Source organism: Cyanistes caeruleus, chromosome 7, assembly GCF_971803275.1.
Source record: "Cyanistes caeruleus chromosome 7, bCyaCae1.hap1.1, whole genome shotgun sequence".
NCBI lineage: Eukaryota > Metazoa > Chordata > Aves > Passeriformes > Paridae > Cyanistes > Cyanistes caeruleus.
In genome coordinates, this window is record NC_141707.1 from 25,915,126 (window position 1) to 25,937,339 (window position 22,214).

At 58.8% G+C, this 22,214-nt stretch overlaps 1 protein-coding gene and 1 long non-coding RNA gene across 2 annotated transcripts; both read left to right on the forward strand.

Moving 5' to 3' along the window:
* The first annotated feature begins 1,716 nt into the window (after positions 1-1,716).
* Positions 1,717-13,649, forward strand: IHH (Indian hedgehog signaling molecule). Its single transcript, XM_086896969.1, has 3 exons — positions 1,717-2,573; positions 8,166-8,427; positions 11,446-13,649. Exons 1-3 carry the CDS (start codon positions 2,271-2,273, stop codon positions 12,105-12,107), a joined length of 1,227 nt encoding a protein of 408 aa, XP_086753095.1. The 5' UTR covers positions 1,717-2,270; the 3' UTR covers positions 12,108-13,649.
* Positions 13,650-19,573: 5,924 nt separating this feature from the next.
* LOC147652257 (uncharacterized) lies at positions 19,574-20,642 on the forward strand. The gene is made up of 2 exons (XR_015289023.1): positions 19,574-19,657; positions 19,757-20,642. It is a non-coding gene; the product is annotated as an uncharacterized LOC147652257 (long non-coding RNA).
* Positions 20,643-22,214: the final 1,572 nt, after the last annotated feature.

The following is a 22,214-nucleotide window of genomic DNA, read 5'->3' on the forward strand; positions in this document are numbered from 1 at the left end:
GCTGCATGGAGAGGTGGTGGACTCTGCACCCAGCAACAGGGCACTGTCACTGCTTGCTGTGGCCAGAACCAATGCACAGTGCCACAGCCCCTGCATGGGCACAGCAAACCCAACGCCCTGTGGTCTAAGCTGGGCCTCCATAGGACGTGAATACTATTACCAGCAAGGGCAGGGCTAGGCTGCTTACTGTGAGCCTGGACCTGCTGGGAGGGGGACTGCGGCTTGTGCCACGCACACTGCATGCTGGCAGGCTGCAGAGGTTATTTGGAGGTCTGGGTTTGTGACATTGGCATTCATAGAGAACTTCTCCCTGGGGAAGTGCTGCAGCCTCCAGATGCAGTGCTATCCCACATCATCCTGCTTCACAATCTTGTGATGCTCAAAGTGGGAAGCTAGGCTCCTTTTCTTGGGAGTACAAACCACCTGGAGGATCCTGTGAATCTAGTCCAGGGTCCATAGGGTCTAATTTTCCTGGGCTAGTGATGCACAGAGAGTTGTGTTCCTTCTGCATCCCTGAAGAAGCCAGGGACAGGGGTGGAGAATGGTGCTGTGGTACATCCCCTGTGCTCTCTCTGATGATGCCCTTAGGATGCTCCAATGGAAGGATCAACCAAAGAAGTGTAGAAGTGGGGTGGCCTGGGGCTGCTGGTGAGACTCCCTAGCTCCATCATGTACAGGAGCAGTGGGACAGCTGCATCTCACCGTCCTGCTCAGTGGCAGGTCTTCACAGAGGCTTTGGGCACTGGTTTTGGATATGCAGTATGAAAACCAGTACAAAAACCTGATGGACCATGGCTACTGAGTATGGAAATCTGATGGAGAAACCTCTGGCCAGCTGCACTTTGATTGCAGGTCCTGCAAAGGAAATGGTCTGCCAGAGGCGTTAGATAGCAGCATCCCAAGTCTGTGGCTGATGCTGGCTCCCCAGCCTGCATCCTTCCTGCCCAGGTTGCTTGGTCAGCTGAGAGCAGCAAAGCCCTGCAGCCAGAGCTGGATGTCTTGCAGTGCTATTCCAACCTGGCCACTGTGTATCCCTGTGAGTGACCTGTGCCCTGCACTCAGGGAAGAGCTGGTGAGGGAACATCCCTGAGAGAGTTTGTGTGTGTGTGGGCATCCCAAGGCACTGCCTCACCTGGGAAGATCCTAGGGAACCAGAGGGTGTGCAAGTGGACCTGTGCAGGACCCCTCCCCGGCACACAGCTGGTGGAGAACCCGGGGGGGGGGGGGCCTTCAAACCCTCGCTCCTGAAATCAGGGTGTTATATTTACTTTCCCCTTTTGGCAGCTAGAAGGGGAAGCCCATCCCAGCCCCTCATTGTTGTCTCAGCGAGTTAATCAGATGCCATAATCCTGTTGTGGAAATATCGGGCCTCCCTGGAAACAATGGGGAGCGAGAATATTGTGGTTAAATTTCAACCAGCTGCCTCCCTGCTCTGTTTGATCCCCGCCCGCAGGCCCGGGCCCCTGGCGAGCAGGCGGCGCGGCGGGGGCCGGAGCCCCGGGGGTGCCACCCCGAGCCCACTCGGCCGCAAGGGAGCCCCCGCAGGACGCCCCGCCAAGGGGGGCGAGGGGTGTGCGGCGGCCCGGGCGCGCCTTGGGGCTGCCCCGGGGGGCAGGTGGCGGCGGGCACCCCCGGCGGGGTGGGCTGCGGGGCTCGGCAGGGGGGAGGAGGCTGCGGGCGGCCCGGGGCAGGTTCCACGGGGAGGAGGCGAGAGAGGGAGGGCGCTGGGAGGCTGGGACACGGGCAGGGTGCGGTCCTGGCGGTTCCCGGTCCCGGATCTCTTCAATTTCCCCTCTCACTCCTGCCCGGGGAGCGGAGGCAGCGGCGGCTCCGGCTCCGGCTCCAGCCTCGCCGCGCTGACCGCCGAGGCGCAAACCGCGGAGGGCTCCGGCAGCGCCGAGCCCCGCGCCCCGCGCCCCGCAAGCGGCCGCTCGCCTGCCAAAACAAACGGCCCTTCGCTATTTATTGCCGCCGCCGGGCCACGGCAGCTCAGAGCGGGCCGACGCCAGCTCGCCGCACCGGGCAGCCGGAGCGCACCCGCGCCGGGCAGCCGCCGCGCCCCGCCGGCACCGGCACCGGCACCGGCACCGGCACCGGCACCGGCACCGGCACCGGCACCGGCACCGGCACCGGCACCGGCACCGGCACCTGCCCGCCGGCTGCGCGCCGCATGGGGAGCCCCGGGCCGGGCGGCGGGAGCGGCGGCAGAGCCTAGTGGGGACCCCGGAGCCAGCGGTGCCCCGGGCCGCCCCGGGGCCGCCGGGCGCGCCATGAAGCCGGCGCGGCTGCTGCTGCTGCTGAGCGGGTGCGCGCTGCTGCTGGCGCCGGCCGTGCGCGGCTGCGGGCCGGGCAGGGTGGTGGGCAGCCGCCGCCGCCCGCCCCGCAAGCTCATCCCGCTCGCCTACAAGCAGTTCAGCCCCAACGTCCCCGAGAAGACGCTGGGGGCTAGCGGCCGCTACGAAGGCAAGATCGCGCGTAACTCGGAGCGCTTCAAGGAGCTGACGCCCAACTACAACCCCGACATCATCTTCAAGGACGAGGAGAACACTGGCGCCGACCGGCTCATGACCCAGGTACGGCACCGCTGCCGCCCGGTTCTACCCCCGCGCCGGGCATCTGCGGGTACCGGGGCTGCCCCGGAGCGTCCTGCTCGCCACTCTCCGGGGACCGTGTGGGCCCCGCTCTGCGGCTTCCCCGTCCTGCCCCGGGCATCCCGGTGACGGGTCCGGGCTGCCGGCGTGCAGCGAGTGCATCTCCTTTCGTCGGGCGCTGCAAAGCTCTGTCCCTTCGGCTGCGCTGTGCGCGTCGGACAGCACGCTGCGCCTTGGGACGGCAGCACCCTGCTCCCGGAACCGGCGGCACCTTGCTCCCCGAGATGTCAGCACCCTGCCCTGCTGCTCCTCGGAGCCTGTGGCACCCGTGTCTGGCTGGCTGCACCCCGAAGAACGCCCTTGTGACTCCCGAGCTGGCAGCATCCTGCGTTGCTGCCCCTCAACTCTTGTCCCACTGGCCCCCATGCTGGCATAACCCTGCACTCCAAGCTGGCAGCTGCTGGCCCTGGTGCCCCTGGGCTGTTCCACACTGCCCCCGATCTGGCAACATCCTCCCACATCCCCTCGATCTGGCAGGGCTGTGCCGCGCTGTTCCCTGCTCGGGCAGCACCCTGCTCCATGTAGCCATCCTGCCCTTGCCCCTCTACTCTGCCTACCCACTGGCAGAGCAGGCAGCCTGCCCGCTGCATCCAAGGGACAGACCAGAGTCGGGAGTGCTGGCAGGGAGGAGAGTAGGCTCCAGGAGTGCTCTTGCTGACCTTGTCCCCACTGTGACACTGAAACCCTCAGTGCCCCCTCTTCCTGCTCATCTCGTGTGGGATGATGAAGGGTGCTCAGTGGGAGCTGCTTGCTGTGCTCGGAGCTGGGGACAACCTGTTACTGCAAATGCCCTGTTGCAGTCAGCTTACAAGTGCCCTGGGCCAGCAGGAAGGATGGGGGGGTGGACGGTGCAGACGACAGCAGAGGAGGGGGGGTGATGCTGGACGAAGGTTACTCTGTGTTTTAATATTGCCAGGAGAATGCCTGAGGGTTTCAGGAATGCAGATAAGGAGCCGCACGGCCTTGCTAAGAAACCTGGCCACCAGCCTCAGCAGGGTTACAGCCTGAATGAGCTGCTGGGGGAAGCAGAGGGGAGCTGGGGCTGCCCTTCTGACCACTGCACCCCTGGTTAGGGGCTGGCAGGTGGGTAAACATGAGTGGCTACGATGGTAGGCACTGGGCAAGACCCTAGTTTCTGACCAAGGTGTTCCTAAGACTGGGAGGAGAAGCTTCTTGGGTGCTTGACAGCTCTGCAACCCCGTGTGTCCTGAGAGCAAGTCCCTTAGGGCAGGGACCATAGACCAGGTTGGTTTTTGGGCTGGGGACTGTAGCAGAGGGACCGGGATCCCCTGCAAGGCAGCAAGCTTGCACAAGTTGTGGCTGTGGGTGACTGGAGCCCTGGGGCTGGGCTGTAACCTGCCTCCCCTGGGGAACAGCTTCAGGGATATTTGAGGAAGCAGTCAGTTCCTCTGGTCCTTGCACTGGGGAAGTGGATGACATTGTTTGAGACAGGAGAGAGCTTCTTGCTGTGTTTTCTGCCGAGATAGCTCCCACCACCTTCTGTAACCCAGCCAGCGCCCCTCAGCACACCTGGGCTGTGTCCCACATGTCAACCTAACATTTCATGCCATACCACTGCCTTGTTGGCAGGGTACCTAGAAGCATCCTGGTCGTCTTGGGCTGCACAAATGAGGGTTCTTACTCCAGCAGGGTCCCTGGCCACCACACATCCATGCAGAGATGGGTACCACCATGCCTTGGGCAGCTCTGCAAGGAATTGTTCCTCTTGCTATGGAGGTGGCATGATTTCTAGTAGCTTGATGTCATCCCACAGCCCTCTGGGATTGTCCTGTGGCACCTGGCTGTGGGAGATCCCCCCAGATATGGGAGTTCTAGCTCTGGCACCATGTCCTGTATTGCTATGGGTTGGGAAAGGCCATTGACCCAACTCCTTGTCCCTTCCCCCAGAGCACTGGCTTTTACTGCTGTTGACTCACTTCAAACCTGTTTTCTTTCCCCAAGTCCAAGGGTCTGGGTGTCCCAGGCAGCCGGAAGATGTCGCCTGCTTAGAGGAGTGGGTTGTGCTGCTCTCTACCTGCCTTTCCTTTATCGTTTCATCTTCCTCAAGAATTCCAGTGTGTTTGCTCTCACTGGTCCCACTCGGAGGTGCTGAGATAAGGCTGGAGGCAGAACCCGCCTCACCTCTCCCCAGCAGCCTGGCCCAGGAATGCCATGGGTCCCCTGCCCCCATGGAGTCCCAAACCCAGCCTCTCCCTACCCCAACCATCATCCCTTGCAGCCACTACTTGTCCAACTGACACGGAGACCATCCTTGCAGTGGTGAGGAATTTCTCATGAAGACCTTGGGGTAGGACTTTTGGCTTCCTTTGGAGGAAACCTCACTTCAGGAGGAGATGCTAGTAAGAGCCCTCTTCTCCTGGCCAGGCTCTGGACATGGGAGTAGCTGTGGCCAAGCACACTCTATTCACGACACCTCTGTTGAGACTGTGGTCACACCTGAGTGTCTTTCATACTTCCCCTGACACGACCCTGGGGTCCCTGCTGACTGCACCCCATCTTGGACCTGTGCCCTGCTGCCTTCCCTAAAGTGGTTTGGCTTGCCCCACAGGACATGGTTCATGTCCCCCATATGGACACAAAAAGGGAGATGCAAAGGGCAGAAGGTGGGTAGAACTTCTTTGCTCAGCCCAGCTCAACCTTCCCATGATCTTCACCGTGAGGTGCATGGGACAGCAGAGCCACCAGCTTAGTGTGTTCATATGAGGCCCCATTCTGCATGTGAGCTGGGGGTGTCCGGTCATCTGCACCACTACAGGGACAAGCTGTGCCCTCCCTGCAATCCCCATCAAACACACACCCTGTGGACGGCCCATGTTTATGAGTTTTCTGGTCCCTGCTGACTGCTTGTGCAGGCAACAGAGCCCCTGGGCAGACAATGCCCATCCCTACCTGCAGCTCATGTGTGCTCCCTGACCACTGGTGCCTGCTCCTTACCCATCCCTGTCCATCCCTGTCCATCCCTGTCCTTTGTTGTCTTTCCTCTGTCTCCTGTGCCTGCTCCCTGTGCATCCCCGCCTGCTCAGCCTTGCCTATCACTGCTTGCTCCCTATTTATTTTTGCTCATCCCTGCCTGTTTCCTCCTCATTGTTGCTTCTTCCCTGACGATCCGTGGTTGTTCCCTGTTCGCTGCTGCCCTGCTCACCAGCTCCCCACCCGTTAGTACCTGCTTCCCTCCCGACCTGCCTGCGCCTGCCTGGTCCTTATCCATCGGTACCCGCTCCCTGCCGGTCCCCTCCGGCGCTCTGACACCTGCTGGCCACCGATGGCACCGGCAGAGCGGGGGACAGGGTGCTCCAGGCCTGTGGCCGATGCTCTCCCTGCCTGCGGGAAAAGGCTTGCACAGTCTCGTTGTTTTTGTGCGTGCAGGGTGCCCCTGGAGGACAGAACAGCCGGCAGTGAGGGCCGGAGGGGTGCCCAGAGCGGGGTGCTGGCATGGTAGTGGCAAGGGAATGCCTGGAGTGATAGCTGGGGGATGCAAGGGAGCTTCAGGGATTCCTTCCTTGCTTCCAGTGCTGAACTCCCTTCCTGCAGGGTCCCGGTGGGGCTGGGGACCTCTGGAGCAGCTTGTCACATGTGCCAAGTGGCACCATGGTGGTGCTGGACGGGGACAAAAGTCACTCTCCTCCCTATTCCTCCTCCCCTCACCTAGCAAATTGTTTGTCCAGCAGCTTCCTGGCTTATCTCCCCACGCCCAGGGAGCTGTGGGATGACGGCAGACCTCATGTGGGGCAAAGGCCTGCCTGGCACTGCCCTTCCCAGGGCCTGGACCCTGCCAAGTGAGAGAGGTTTCCTCAAGAGCAGCAGCACCCACCTTCCTAGGATGGGAGCAGGTGTTTGGGGATAGGGTGAGGACCCACATTTTTGGTCCCTGCACTGCTGAAGCAGTGTTGGGGCATTTCTGAGCCTGGGGATGTAGCCAGCATCAGTTTTTAAAGCCCTGGCTCATGTTTGCTGTGTCTCAAGACCCACGATGTACTATGGTGGGGAACTCCAGTACTGAGCATCATGCAAAAATGCCCAGATTGGGCATCGTGCAAAAACACCACCAGCAGTGGATGTTTTTTAAGCTGCTGGCCAGTCATTTCATTTAATGCTTCCCAGGATTGGCTTTGTGCATGACTATGAATGCTCTGTCCTCTGCCTTGATTTTAAGGTAGTCCTTGTTTCCTGGGGAATGGCAGTGAGAGGAGAACTGGAGGCAGAGTTCTCCCAGCCAACAAGCAATGGGTGGTGACAATGGGACTCTTGATCCAGCTGGATGCCTCAGAACCAGCTGTACCTGTACCTGCGAACCTCAGCCTTTGGAGCCAGTGTAAAAACACCCCAGTCTCAGCTTGTCTCTTTTAAATTGACTTAAGTTTTATACACAGTTTCACTTGGTGTGATTCTTAGAGTGTGCTGTGCAGGGCCAGGAGTTTGATACTATGGGTCCCTTCCAACTCAGTCAACTCTATGATTCCTGAGGACCTCACAGAATCTCCTTTCTGGGCTGCGCAGTCCCAGCCCATTCACCTGGTTTTCTGTAGAAACTCCCATTTTCCTTTTCCTGCACCTTTTCTATCTCTCCTCCATTCCTTTAGGAGCAGGGCAAGGGACCAGAAGCTGGGGTTGTACTTCTGCAAGTCAAGCATGCAGAGTTTTGGTCTTTCACTGACCTTCAGCTGTGACTGGGGGATGTGGGGCAGGGCAGGATAAGGCTGGGAGGACTGCAAAACAGCCATTTGGGTCTGGCATCCCTCTGCTTGCTGGGGAGGACTGCCATGGGCACCTGTTTCCATGCGTGACCTCTGTGGCCACGAGGTCTGGGGCTTTTAAGATCTGCCGCTGCTCCGTAGCCCAGGATTTTCAGTCCTTATGGCATGGAGAGCTTCACTCTACATTCTTTCTGTTCCAGCCCAACCAAGCTTTTGGGCAGGTTTGGCATTTCCCATAGGAGCAGAGGCCGGCTGAAGCGATGAGGCTGCCCAGTGCTGTGCCTTTGTTACACAGGACTTGAGGAGCCATACCAAGCAGAGCTTGTTGAGGACGGGGCAGGTTGTTTCATTTGTGCCTGGAGACAGCCCTAGGGTCCCTGGGACCTCCTCCCAGCCAGGAAGCAGCAGGATTCAAGCTCCTGTATCCTTCTCCTGTCAGATGGGAACTGATAGTTAACTACAGTTAGCACAGGGCAGGTATCTGGTGAGCAGAGAGGGCGTTTCGGCCCAGCCCAGGCTCTCAAATGAGCCTGGAATTAGGGGAGCGAGAGGGGGAGAAGGGAGCCCTGTTGAGTGCACACTCCTCTGCCCAATGGTGGAGTATCAGGCTCTGCAGTTTGGAGAATATGGGATAGACAAGGCACCTCATGTTCTCAGATCTTCCTCTGCTGGACCAGCCCCCAAGGACCTGAGGGCCCAGGGAGGCTTGATGGAAGCACGGTGGGATGCAGCCTGCCAACCAGGCAGCTAACTCCTCTCTCCAAAAAGCTTTTTCTGACTCTGTCCCTCTGTCCTACAGCGCTGCAAGGACCGCTTGAACTCCCTGGCCATCTCTGTCATGAATCAGTGGCCAGGGGTGAAGCTGAGAGTGACGGAGGGCTGGGATGAGGATGGGCACCACTCGGAAGAGTCGCTACATTATGAGGGCCGAGCTGTGGACATCACAACCTCGGACAGGGACCGCAACAAGTATGGCATGCTGGCTCGCCTGGCCGTGGAGGCTGGCTTCGACTGGGTCTACTACGAATCCAAGGCACACATCCACTGCTCTGTCAAGTCAGGTGGGTCTGGGGTGGGGGGCTGTGAGCAGAGCTGGGGGCCAGACCCCTCTTGCAGCATAGCTGGGGAGCCTGGCTGGCTGAGTGGGGTGCTCCTGCAGGGGGTGCCAGCTCTTCCATCCTGATTTCCCTATCTGGGGCAGACAGTCAGGTGGGGAGTGAGTCACACACCTGTAGCCAGCCAGTACAATGGGGCAAATTCCCCATCTGGCTCCCATAGACTACATCTTGACCCAGTCTCTCTACCCTGCTCCTTTTCTCAGCCCACATCCCTTTCCCCCCCAGCCTGCCCCACCAGTATGCCCATCGCACCTGTCTCCCCTGCCCTTGCAGTCCCTTAGTGCCCATGCTCAGCCTCATCCAGCCCCGCCCTGCTCCACTGCTGGCTGCTTTTGAGCTTCTGCTGTCGTAGCAGCATCTGTCCATCCCTGCCTAGCCGGGGATGGGGTCAGGGACATCCAGACAGGGACAGGCCGGGGTACCCCGGGATCAGCTCTTGGCTGTGCAGCCCCATCTGCAGAGGGGAGCAGAGCTGGCCGGTGCTTCGGGGCATGCTGTCGTCGCTGGTGGTGTTTTCTTCCTCCTGTGCGGTGCAGCGGGGGCTGCGGGGTGGAGGACGGGGGGAAAGCGGCTCTCAGCTCCGCCCGTGCTGCGGAGGGGATTGCGAGGGGTGCAAGCCCCGCCGCAGCCCGGGAGAAGCGGCCGTGCCCGGGACGCGGCTCCTGCAGGCTGCAGAGGGCAGCAGCGCCCCGCGCGCGGCAGCCGTGCATGCGGCGGTGCATGGGCCGTGCTGCGCCCACTCTCCGCAGGCTGGGGCGGGCTCTGCCTGTGCCTGGGCTTGCGTGGGCAGGGGGGCAGCCTCGGCGGCTGCCGGCACACGGGGCCAGGGCAGTGCCCGCACACGCAGCCCTCGCACACGCAGGCACGGAGGGCCGTGCCAGCGCACACAAACACAGCCGTGCCCGCGGCCCCGCTGTGCCTGTGCCGCCCCGCGTCTCTCGTCCCCGGGCTCCGTTGCCACCGCACTGTGCCTGTCCTACTGCCCTAGCCCGCAGCCAGCGGCTCGACACCCCCAGACGGCAGCCGGGCCCCCCGCGCTGAGCCGCTCCCCGTGCTGATGCCAGGACGGGCACAACGCCGGCCGGCGATGGAAGTGGGGCCGCCGCGCCGCAGAGAGGGAGTGATGCGCCCCCGAAGAGGAGGGACAAAACGTGGCCGGAGGACCAGGACTCCCGTGCCCCGGGGCACCCTGTGGGGCTGGCAGGAGGAGTGGGGCCAGGCTCCGAAGCAAGGACCGTGATTCCACAGCCATGAGGCTGGCCAGAGGAGTGGGGCTGCGCCCCTGGAGAAAGACAGAGGCTTTGAATCCTGGGATGCTCCCCTTCGACCAACTGAAGCGGGATGCCATAACCCAAGCAGCAGACTGGGGCCCTGAGGCCCTGAAGGGCTTCTAGAGGCTGGTCATATTCCCTGCACTCTGCAGCAGCTCCTCAGGGCTCTGGGTCCCCCATATTTATCCCCCAGGCCGTGGGCAACCCAAGATTGTGTGGTGGAGGCTGTGGGGTACACATCCTGATCCCCTCAGGACTGCGTACAGAGGGCAGCCGGGCTGCCCCTGCCTCTTAGTAAATGGCTTTTATTTTTGTATGGATGGCCACATGGCCTGTTGTATGTATTGTGTCTCCTCGGGTCCTTCCCTGCAATCACCTACCCCTCTGTGCCCAGCACCTATGCCATCCACTTCTGCCAGGCACCCCTCTCACCCTCCTGCAACCCCTCCCCACAGCTCTGCTGCCTGTCGGGAGATGCAGGGTACAGGATTTGGGACCTGGCCTCCGGGGCAAGGACAGGGCAGACACTGCACCTCATCTGAGCAATAAAAGGATTCTGTCCCAGAGATGGATGCCTCTCTTCATGGGCTTGGGGGCTGGGATTTGGCTCTGCCCAAACCTGGGGAGAGATGGGGGCAGTGCCATCTGGGTGGGGACATTCAGGGATTAGATGAGAGAGCTGGGAGAGGGCCCTGAGAGGGGACTTAGAGCTCAAGGAGTGAACTGTGCAGCGCTAGGAGCAGGACCCTGAGGTGAGATGCCACTGGCAGAGGGTGGGAGGGTGTCATACAGACACTAAGATGGGAGTTGCTGGGATTTGAGGGAACACCACTGCTGGGGTAGCTAACCACCATTCCTTGGGAAGCCAAGGTTCCACTGCTAAGTGCCAGAATGGGCCCTTGATGACAGCTTGCAGCCTTCATCTGGGGAGAGGTAGGAGCTTTGTGCCACCATTCCAGGAGACAAGCCCAGAGAGTTTGGGTCATTTATCCTGTGGCAATCACTAGGGAAGCCCTACCCAGGAGGCTGGTGGCCTTTGCATGATGATGGCCATGGGTTGTGACAACTCCCTACAACCCAGAAAAGCAGGAGCTGGCTGACATTGGTGGTGAAGGGCTGAGCAGGTGGGACAAGTGAGCAGGACAGCCACATGGGGTGGAGGGGTGCTGCAGTGCTGGGGAAGGGTGCTGCATCCTGCACTGTTCCTTGCAGCATCATCCCAAGAAGTACCCAAGGCCAGCACTGCAGGGAACAGGGATGCTGTGAGAGTATGCAGAGTGAGACCAGGCACTCTGCTCCTCAGCCTGACACCATCTCAGGGCTCTGCCTCTGCTTTTTAAAGCTTCAGGTGTCCCCTGGTAGTTGCATTTCAGGTTGTGGTTGTGTCCCACTCCCCCTGCCTATTTTGGGGCTTAGGATCTGGCTCTATACAGCAAGCTCAATACCCTGGGACCATGCTGGAGTCCCCAGGTACCACCTCAAGTGACATCCTGGCTGGGGGATGAGGTGCCTAGGGGAGATCGGTGGCCGGGGGTGTGATGGGGACAAGCTTACATTGGGGATGCCAGGGCAGGGTTATGCCTAGGTGGGCAAAGCAGGGCAGACTGGGAAGATGTCTATGCACAGTGGAAACGTGGTGCTGAGGGTCTGGCTAATGGGTAACCCTCCTGTCCTCTCTCTCCCTGCACAGAGCACTCAGCCGCTGCGAAGACAGGGGGCTGCTTTCCCGGGCGGGCACTGGCAACGCTGGAGGACGGTGCCCAGACGCCACTGTGGGCACTGCGCCCAGGCCAGCGAGTGCTGGCAATGGACGGGGCAGGCAGGCCCACCTACAGTGACTTCTTGGCTTTCCTGGACAAGGAGCCCCGTGCCCTCACCACCTTCCACGTCATCGAGACACAGGAGCCACGCCGGCGCCTGGTCCTGACGCCCACCCACCTGCTCTTTGTGGCAGAGAACGCTTCGGCGCCCACCGCCCACTTCCGTCCCGTCTTTGCCAGCCTCGTGCTCCCGGGACATTTTGTGCTGGTGGTGGCTGGGGGGGGCAGCTTGCAGCCTGCTGAAGTGGTGCGGGTGCGGCACCGGAGGGATGTGGGAGCCTATGCCCCGCTGACACGCCATGGGACACTGGTGGTGGATGGCGTGGTGGCCTCGTGCTTTGCTCTGGTGAAGGAGCAACAGCTGGCACAGCTGGCCTTCTGGCCACTCCGGCTCTACCACAGCCTACTGGGGTGGCCAGAGGTGCAGGGGGATGGCGTGCACTGGTACTCAGGGCTGCTCTACCGCCTGGGCAGGCTGATCCTGCCCCCTGACAGCTTCCACCCACTGGAGATATCCCAGGCAGAGAGCTGAGGGTGCACCACAGCCCCAGCCAGCACAGCTGGTGGAGATGGTGGCTGCAGGGTGACTCACTGGGGGCCAGTACCCCCTCCCAAAGCTGGGTGCCCATGGGGAGCTGCCTCCAGCCCTCTGCCTGCTTGGGGTACAACCGTCTCCTGGTTGGGGGGCACCGAAGCTCCATGGTGTGCCTCGTCCATGTTCATCACCCCCTCCTCAACCCCTGTTCCTGGGGACAGGAGGGAGGCATGAAGGGTTTCCCCCGGGACAGGGGGCTGCCCCCAGCTGGATCCACATGCTGCTATGTGTGTGTGTGTGCAATGTGTGTGTGTGTGCAGAATTAGCTGACGGAGGTCTGATAGACGAGTGGGAGGGGCAAGAGGAGAGAGCCCTGGCTGCTCCACCGGGGCTCCCACTGTGTCTGCACCCAGTGGAGAAGTTTTGGGAGAGGGGCCCAGGGCCCTTTGCTAGGCAGCCTGGGTGGGAAGGCAGGCAGTTCTATTTTCAGCTCTGGGACATGGCGGCTGCGAGGAGGGTGACCCAGGTACTGGGACTGTGCCTTGTTCTTAGCCCAGGTGCAGGGGGCACCCAAAATAAGCAGGGTGGGGGGGTCTGGCACAGCTCTGGCACGAGACCTCCGAGCTGGTGACACAAGTGCCACTGGAGTGATACTGGGGAGTGAGGTGCCAAGTTCTGCCCAAAGCCAGCACCAGAGTCACCCATCTGGGCTTCCTGTGGGGCTGCTGTGACAGCATGGGGCGCTCTGGCTGGCAAGGGGGGCTGTGGAGGCAGACACACGGGCAGAAGGGTGCAAATGCCAGCCAGGCATAGACACACTGGTAGGAGCAGGGGTGGAAAGAGTCAGGGCTGCAGCCCCAGAGTGCTGGGGCCTGAAGAAAGAGGCAGAGGAGAAAACCTTCCCAGCATCTGGCCTTGAACTGGTTCAGCCCAAAGTCTTTCCCCGCCCCAAAGCTAAAAAAACTCCTCAAGCTTCAGACTCTGGCTGGCCTGACCTCCCCAAGCCCCCAGTACCCCAAACCCTCAGGGTAATTCGTTGCTGCTCACCCACTTCTGGGACCTGGGGAGAGTCTCAACAGAGCTGCAGCCACAGTTCCCCCACTCCAAATCCTAGCTAGAGCCTCAGCCTCCCCTAGCTCCACATAAGTGGAGGGGAGGGGACTGAGGGAGGCTGTGACCCATGTCCCCCATGTAGCACCACGCATCTTTATTTATTTATCTGCTCTTTGTATGTACCATAAATGGGAGGCAGCGTGGGCACGTCCAGGGTGAGAGGAAAATGCTGGGTGGGGGTGGGAAATCGTTTGGCTGGGTGGGGGGCGGGGGACGATTTTTTTTTTTTAAAAAAAAAGCAAAAAGCAGAAATTATTTAAAGATTGTTTTAAAGCACAGCTTTTCTGGTGATTGTTGTCCAGGATGAAGTGAGGGAGCGCGAGCGTGGCCAATGACAGGTGTATTTTTGTCTCTTCACTGGATGTACCTCTCCTGGTTGGGGACACAGCCGAATAAATCCATTGTCTCCCTGGTGGGAGCTCTGAATTCTGGTGCAGGGAGGGTAGCCAGGGATCAGGGGTGCTTACTGCACCCACTGCTAAGTGGCAGGCAGCACTAGAGAGCATCATGTGCTTCTCTAGGAGCAAGATTTGGTCACCCTTCCAAAGTGACCAGTGCCTTCCAGTGCCTTCCACTGGGAAGGATGACATCTCTCTCACTAGTTAATCTGTACCCAGGGGAGGTGGGCAACTGGGGGCTGTGGGATTGACCCAGTCTACAGGACCAAACTGTCATTACAGCCACCTGGAAACTAGGGCAAATGGGACAGGATGTAGTAGGGACAGCCACTGCGGGACTGCCAGGGATACCTCCCCATCCCAGTCTGGATTCACCTCTTCATTGCCTGTCCATCCTTCTGTACAACCCCCAGTCACCGTAACACCCGCTAAGATGGAGCCTGTATCCTGCAGACAGGTTTCCAGTGTCACCAGTGTTAGTCAGTGCTGTCCCTCACCCCTTGTCAGCCCTCTCGCACCCCTCTACCCCATCCCCATGCCAGCAGAAGGAAAGTCCACCAGCCAGCACCCCGTACAGCCTCCCCATCCCTCTCCCACCCACACACCTCTCTGTACACACCCTGCCACTTCTCCAGGCTGCCCTGCCGTGCTCTCCTGGGCCATGCTGGGATCAGGATCTCCCCAGGGCTTTCCCTGGACCCCACAGCCTGGCAAGTGTGAAGCAATTCGGCAGCAGGCTGTCAGCGAGGGCCCTCATCACCGGGCTAATTTAAGCGCTCTGCAAGGCGGCACAGCTAATTTAATTAGGTTCTTATTACAGAGAAGGACAAATTGGTCCCCAGGGGGGCCACAGGGTCAGGCTTTCGAGAAGTGCTTTATGGAGTGAAATTTCAATCAGGCTGTTGTCGCAGGCAGGGGGAGCCAGAGGCAGAGGATGCATAAAGAGATTATATGCTCTTTGGGGTGCCCGCTGGGGGAAATCATCTCCAGGTCCAGGTTTTTAAGGAATCAGTGAACGTGGGGCAAGAATTCTTTGCCCTATTAGAAGGATGCTGCAGGGTATACGGCAGCTGCTTTGGGATGGAGGGAGGGAAAGCAGGGAGGGCCTGGCTCTGAGCTGGCTTCAGGGCAGTGAGAGGAAGGGAAAACACCCAGAAGATGCTAGGGTCATTCTGAAGTTCCATTAACTCCCCCACAGCTCCATAACCGCACATGAAAGGAATGTTGAGGACAAAATTATGTCAACCTGACAGACAGGACTTACGGGGGTCTCTTCCTTGCCTGGGTGTCATCTTCTGTCTCAGCCCCAGGAGAACCAGCCTGGGAGCTGCCCCACTGCCCGTGGGCAAGTGAAGCAGTCCCATCTCCCAGCGTGCCAGTGCCAGGCGAGGGGTGGTCCCAGCAGCGTCCCAGCTGGGCGGTGATGGATGGGGATGCTAGTGGGTGGCCGGCAGAAGGGCCGGGCTGGAGGGTCCCACAATGGATGTCTCTCCATCAATTTGTCCTCATTACCATATAAATGGTGGGTGGGAGGGAGAGGAAGGGCATGTGGCGACAGGAGACACCCCCCACATGTTCCCATCTGGGGTAGCACGTCCCCGCCCCCATCCTTCCAACCCTGTCTTAGCGTGTTAAACCAGCTCCAACAACTCCCGGCCTCTAATTCAGCAGAAGAGAGGTACCACCCCCTATTCAGAGCCTTGAAAAGGCTACAGGGTCCGGCGCTGTTAACAAGGGGGGACATGGTCCCCGTCCCCGCCTCTCCCGTCTGTCCCCTGCCCCACGGCCTTCTGCCGTGGCAGCGCCAGCCAAGCCCGTTCCCGGCTCCCAGCTGAGCTGCTGGGTGCTGGGGTGCCGGCAGCGGAGGGGCAGGGGAGCACTGGGGCCTGGGCAGCGGGAGCGGAGCCTCTTGAAAGAATCCCCTGTTTGTGACAGTTCCGAGTGGCACAAGGACGACAGCGGGGTGGGATCCTACCCGCCTCCCAGCCAAACCTGCCCTGCAGGGGGACAGTGTCTCCGGACATGGTGTCCGTGGCATGTCCCCATCGTCCCTGAGCTCCAGCCAGGTCCCCACGGCCGGGCTGTGACGTGATTGGGGTGTCACCCAAAATATCCGTGCCTGCGGACATCGGTAGAGCAGGTTGCAGGGACCCCCTTCCCAGCGAGGGCTGACCGACCCATAGCTGCTGGCCAAAAATCCCCGGAGGGGCTGCCCAGCCCGGCTCAGCCCTGCCCGCTGCCCGCCGGCAGGTGCCCGAGGACGGAGCCGCTACCAGCTCTCACTTGCATTAGCCTAATGAAAGCTGATGGCTTTTCGGAGCGCCGCTGCTCCCTGCAGCGCTGTCATGGGGGGAGGTGGGATGTCCCAGTACCATGTCCCCGAGCCCACGAAGCCCCGGGGGCAGCGTGGTGTGTGCTGCTGAGCCCACCCTGCACCCCGAATTCCTCCTCTACCTCCCCCTCTGTCCCGAGCCCCCCACCTCTTGCCCCTCTCTCAAGCGTGGCACCTGGGTGAGAGCGACGTCGGGAACATCCCCCCTACTACAGGTGCTGCAGAGCCCCTCTGCCTGCTCGTGGCAGCTTCTCCTGGGCAGGGATGGAGGTGTTTTAGCAGGCAACAGCCTCTGGGTGTCAACCAGAGCCTGCTGTGCCTGTATGGACACCGTGGACAGACAGACACATGCACGCATCCTGTCCCCTATACACAGGATGATCTGTCCCCTGGACAGATACCTGCCCACCACTGCACTGGACACACAGCAGCTCTCAGAATCGCCATCCACACATTACCACAAATTACTTTTTTTTTTAGCTTGTATCCTTTATATCCCAGGAGCACTCCCATGTGGCTTTGTCCCTGATCTCTGTTCCCTTCAGGAATAAGCTGTACATGCAATTGGCCTATAGTGACAGCAAGGCACTGTGAGGACAAGAGGACATGGGCAGACCGTGGCAGTGCCCACCCCTGCAGCCATGCCCACCCCTGCAGCCATACCCACCCCTGCAGCCATACTCACCCCTGCAGCCATACCCACCCCTGCAGCCATGCCCACCCCTGCAGCCATGCCCACCCCACATCTGCCAGGTGCAGAGAGTACTCTGGACCCATGGAGGGGCCTGACAACCTCTCCCAGCACACAAGGTGAACCCTGCCAACCCTCCTGCTGGTGGGGCACCCTTAGCTCCTGCTCCCGCAGTGTGGGCTACAGAGCTGACACGACAAAGTCACCCTTTCCCTCCCCTTCCCCCCTCCCCAGTGACCGGGGCACACTCAGTACCCACAGGGGGTCCCTGCTGCAGAATTGACAGAGCTGGGGGTGATGCTGGTGGTCCCCACCCTCCAAAGAAGTGAGAGGCAGGCAGGGGCAGCTGGGGACAATGCAGGGGGCAGCTGGCATCAATTGCTACCTCATGTTCCAGTAGGAGATGGGGGACTCTGAGTGCTGTGAGCGCAGTCAGCAGGGTACAGCCCCAGGAGCAACGTCACCGCCATCCAGCACTGACTTCCACGAGTGTGGTGCCACAGGGGCACTGGGTGGGGGTGTGTGAGTATGCAGCCACACGCTGGGGACGAGTAAGAATCTAATCAGGGTCCTTTTCTGTAATAAATCATTTGTCTTAATCCAACGCCCTCCCTCCTGCTCTAATAACTCCCAGCACTGGGCCCCACAGCCACAACAATGCAGCTAATGGAACAATTTATTTTCATAATGGTGCTGGTGGGGAGAAGGGGTGGCCGGGGTGGGGGCAGCATGGTCTAGGGCAGGAGTTTCTAATTAGTGAATGAAATTTGATGTAAGGCTGGAGGAAGATGGATTTGCTTCCTGACAAGGGGCTTTTCAGCTCATCAAAGCACCCGAACAGGGAGGTAAATTAAATTATTTCTAATTCTTCACTAACCTCCAGGGAGTCACCCTTCCACCAGCAAAAGATGGGTCCATTCCTGAAATGAAGAGGCACTTGAAGGACTGAGGTTAGGTGGAAGGGACCAATGTAAGAGATGGGGATGACAAGATGGGATGGGGTGAGACAGAGGAGCAGGACAGGCTGCCATTGACTTTGCTGGAAAAATAGGGAGGGAAAAGGTGGTGATGGAGGGAAGAGTTGCAAATGGTCAATAAATAAACAACTCCAGGGACTAATGACTAATTTGCTGTGAGTTTTCCATTCATCCCTGTCACCGAACTAGACCTGGAGCAGGACTGAAGCACAGCTGGTGCTGGGATGGAGCAGAGCAGCCCAGCATCAAGGAAACAGCCTCTCAACCCTCAGGGAATTTGAGCAGGGACAGCACTTGATTGTGAAGGGGTGACTGATGCTGAAGCAGGCAAAGGGCCCAGTGTAGGGGATTGCTTCAGCAAAGGCTCTTGTTCTCATGTCTTTGTATAATTTAAGGCCAACACCAATGAGGTTAATGCTCGTGGCATAAGGCTGTTCTTGGGACACACAGTGTTATTTTTTCTAAATGCCCAGCTCACACAGTCCTGTGACAGAGATTTGTTCTACAGAACAAGTGCACTCCCTCCTAGTTTTCCTCTTCTTGCAGAGAGACCTTCCAGTGTCAACCTGCCACTAGCCCAGATGTCCCCGGTACCGGAGTGGAAAGAAGTCTTGGTGCTGTGGCTGAAACAGCCCCTGGCTCTACGTGGAGCAGGGAGCATTACGAGCTGTCCTGAAAGCAGCCAGGGCTATGTCACAGGTCCATTTCCTGTGGGGCCAAGGAAGCCCATTCAGGAACAGCAGGTGGGTTCCTGGGGGACTTTCCATATGAAATCCATATGAAATCATGGACTGCATTTCCTGCAAGATCTGCCATCCCAACCATCCTTAGCGCTGCCAAGCATCACGAGTGCAGCACAGCCCAGGGAGTGAAACGGGGGAAATAGGGGGAGTAAGAAGGCTGTGTCTTACTGCAGGGAGCTGGGGAGGCACGGCAGAGCCAGGGCCCTGCAGCAGTGCCCGGGTTTGCTGCAGGCTGGGCAGCACAGTCCCCTCCCCACGGCTGAGCTAGATGGAGCTGGGACAGGCGCAGAGCCAGCTGTGCTGACCCAACACTCCAGGAATTTAATTTGTTTAATATATTCCCTGGGAAAGAAGAAAATAAATAAGTGGCACCTTGCTTGCCCCCATGTCTCACTCTCACAACGGAGGTGTCAGCTTAACGAGCCGAGGCCCTCAGCCTGATTAACCAGCCGCTGCTCCCGCTAATAGGGAGCCGCCGAGCATCGTGATTGATGTATTGAGTGCATTAGCCCCCCCAGGCTGGTGCTGGGCTGCAGCACCATGCCCACCCCAGCCCCTTCGCTCCTGCACTCTGTACCCAGGCCTTGGTCAAGGGCATGTCAAAAGCTTTCTCTTGCCCCAGGACAGATTATCCTACCCCATGGCTCTGTGGCATAGACAGTAGTTGGGGACATGAAGCTGGGGCTGTTTTCAACTCTGGAGGTAGAGACAGACACTGGTAGGTCTGCCTGTGGGTCTGTGGGGCACCTTATCAAAACGGGCTGAGAAGCAGAGTTGTGCAGGGCCTTTGTGCTGAGCTCTAGGTCTCATTCACACTGTCCCCCGTGGGATGGGGTAGGGACACTTGGGGACACTGAGTCACGGGATGTGCTAGAGGTGATGGCGACAACGCAAGGGGAGCCCACGACTCTTGGCAGTTCCTTTAAGGCTTTTATCCAGTGAGACCTTGCCATACTAGTAGGGAAAGATACTCCTCCTTTTCCCATCTGCTCCTCAGCCAGGCTCCTTTGCAGTCCTGTTTGGCTATGCCTTCATCTCCCCCCTCCCTGGGTCTCGCTGCAGGGACGTCACTTTCTCCCACCATTCCTGTACCATAGCATCACCACCCCCTGCCCCCACCTTGGGAAAGGGTTAATCAGCAGCCAGGGAGACAGGGAAATAAATGGCCGTTATCTTGTTAATGAGCTGACATTAATTAGAGCCCAAGGTCCTGGGAGGAGCAGCTGATTCATCCTGTCATCCTGTGAGCAGGTTAGGTGCTGACTCCATGGAAGGGCCATTAACAACGAAGAGGTGAGGCTGTGTTTGTGGGGAGAAGTGGTGCCTGTGAGGGTGTTCCTCCCCCTCACTCCTTCATCCCCAGACCCCAAACCTGGCTCTGTTCTCCCACAGACAGCAGTTCTGGCTTCGGGACAAGACACAGTGAAGCCAAAACAGAAGATTGTGGAGGTGACAGGAAAAATCCAAGCTGGGGGATCCCCCTGGTGCCAAGGGGAAGGGGAGCCTGCCTGTGCCTGGACACAATGTGCTGGAGTGCTGTGCTGGGCAAGAGCTGTGGAAATGGGGATGTGGGGAAGCAGCAGGAGGGACAGTCACTTCCCTGCTTTCCTGGATGATGCTGAGCTATGGAAGATGCTGGCTTGTTTAGTCTGTCTCCCCCAAGAAGGCAAGGCCTGGGGTGAGGACAGACACTGAGGACGAGCCAAGGTGCTGTTCCCTCATTTGGGGACAGTAGGATGAAGGAGATCTCTGTGTGGATGCTGTGTGCTCATCGTGTTTCAGGATCAGATGTTCCACAGTGGTCAGGGGCTAACAGGACTGGAAATGTAGTAGTTATATAGTCTGAGTCCTTGTAAGAAGTAGATCTAAGCTGTGTCCCTGTCACTCCAATCCATATGTGGATGTGTCACTCCATCCCCATGTGTTTATAAGGGGACAAGCCCTCTGAATCCACACTTGAGCCCATTTGCAGTGCATTGCTGAATCCCAGGAACCTAACAGCTCTAGGGCATCCCCTGCAGCCCTCTGGCTGATTCTGAGTGTGCTGGGGATCAGGTGTGACACTCCAGAGCTGCTCTGGCTGTTTCTGCTGAGGCAGGCACCCTCCCTTGCCCTGCCAGCCTTCCTGTGCTGGCTTGCTGTTCCCTTGCTCCAGAGTGGGAGCTGTTAACATGTTTTTCTGCTCAGCCTTGCCATGTCCCATCAGAGATGAGGCTGCTTATTTGAGGAATTGCTTGGCTAAATAAACAGCTGCCCAGAAATCCCTGCAGGAGGCCTGTCTGAGAGGGACTGAGGCGTGTTTGCTTTGCCTATTAACCCCTTCGCTGGGGGCTGGTACCTGGGGCTCGGTGCGGAGGGAGGGTGGAGGTTGGGTACGGTGGGCAGGGGGATGGAAGCATGGGGATTTCTACATTCCAGGACAGATCCCCACCTGTTGGACTGAGCAGCTGATGTGCCCAGACGAAGAAACCCTCAGGATCCAGTGGCTGGCTTGGAAGTCTCTGGGGTGGGTAGGGTCAGGCCAACACACGTGAGAGGGGATCCAGGCAGGGACAGAGCATGGCAGTGACCGAGCACAGGACCTTGGAAGCAGGCAGGGAGGCGGCTTCATTGACTTGTCCGCTGTCACCATCAGAGCAGGGGGAGTCCCCTAAAAACAGACGAGAAGCCCTATGAGTGTTTCTGCAGACTTCTGCTCTGCTCCCATGGCAGTGGTGTGGATGCCTCCACCAGTGTTTCTGCAGAGGGAACAGCCCCCGAGCAGCCTGGGACCTCAGGGCTGGCTGTGCCAGTTCTGACACAAGGTAGATTTGGCTCCCACCACTGCAGGGCTGATTAAAACCTATTATCTGGTTGGTTAATGGCCCCAAGCCGCTCACAGGTAACTTAGACTGTTCATTTAGCCACAAATCATCACAGGGCTGGCAGTTTATTTACCTTCCCCACCAGCCTCCTGTGGCTTCCCAGACCCTGGAGATAGCGGGTGGCCTGGCTGTAAGGGGCAGGACAAGGACAACTTCCTGCTGTGGGCAATAGTCAGGGCTCCAACAAAACCCAAAAAGGGGCTCTTGCACCAAGCACGTCTTACCAGGGGCTCAGCCTGTTCAGGGATGAGAGTGGGGTGCTCCCACAGCCTCTCTCATGGGGAAAGAGCTGAAAACACTTCTGAGTAGGCTCACATCCTGTCTCCAATATTAGTGGTGACTTCAGGCTGTATTTCCTACTAGCTGGCTACAGACTTTGGAATGGCACAAGGTGTCCTGAGGCACCAATTCCACAGCAGCGAGATTTCTGCTTCCTCAGAGATGCTTTAAGCAACGTTGACACACTTGGGTTTCTTACTGAGAAGTAATTTCTAAAGGTGGAAAGCTCTGGGGGCTGTGACCTGCTGAGTAGTTAATGCTTAGCAAACAGGTACAGCCATCCTGGAGACAGACAGGGAGATCTTTCAACACCCAAAAGCCTAAATAGCCTGGTTAGAAACCAGAGTTTCTGTCACCTCTCTGGGATGGGCTAAGCACTGATTCCTGCACAGTCTGTGTGTCAAAGGTAACTTCTATTGACTCAAAGCAGGAGGCAACCCAAAGCTGACAGAAGGACCTGGTGCTAAATTGTCCATCTAGGATTGTCCAAAATGAAAGGTTAGGTGAAAATCAAGACATCCCAGCATGGGTCATGTCATATATTGTGTCTGGGATGAAGACTCGACCCTGGGAAAATGGAAGTCTGGTCCCAGTTGGGAATTTTTTTATCAAGGTATGGATTTTCCTCGGCACCCTTGGCTTTGATCTTGGAGCAGTTGGATTTGCTGGGGGACATTACGTTGCTTCCCAAGGTGATACTGAGGAAG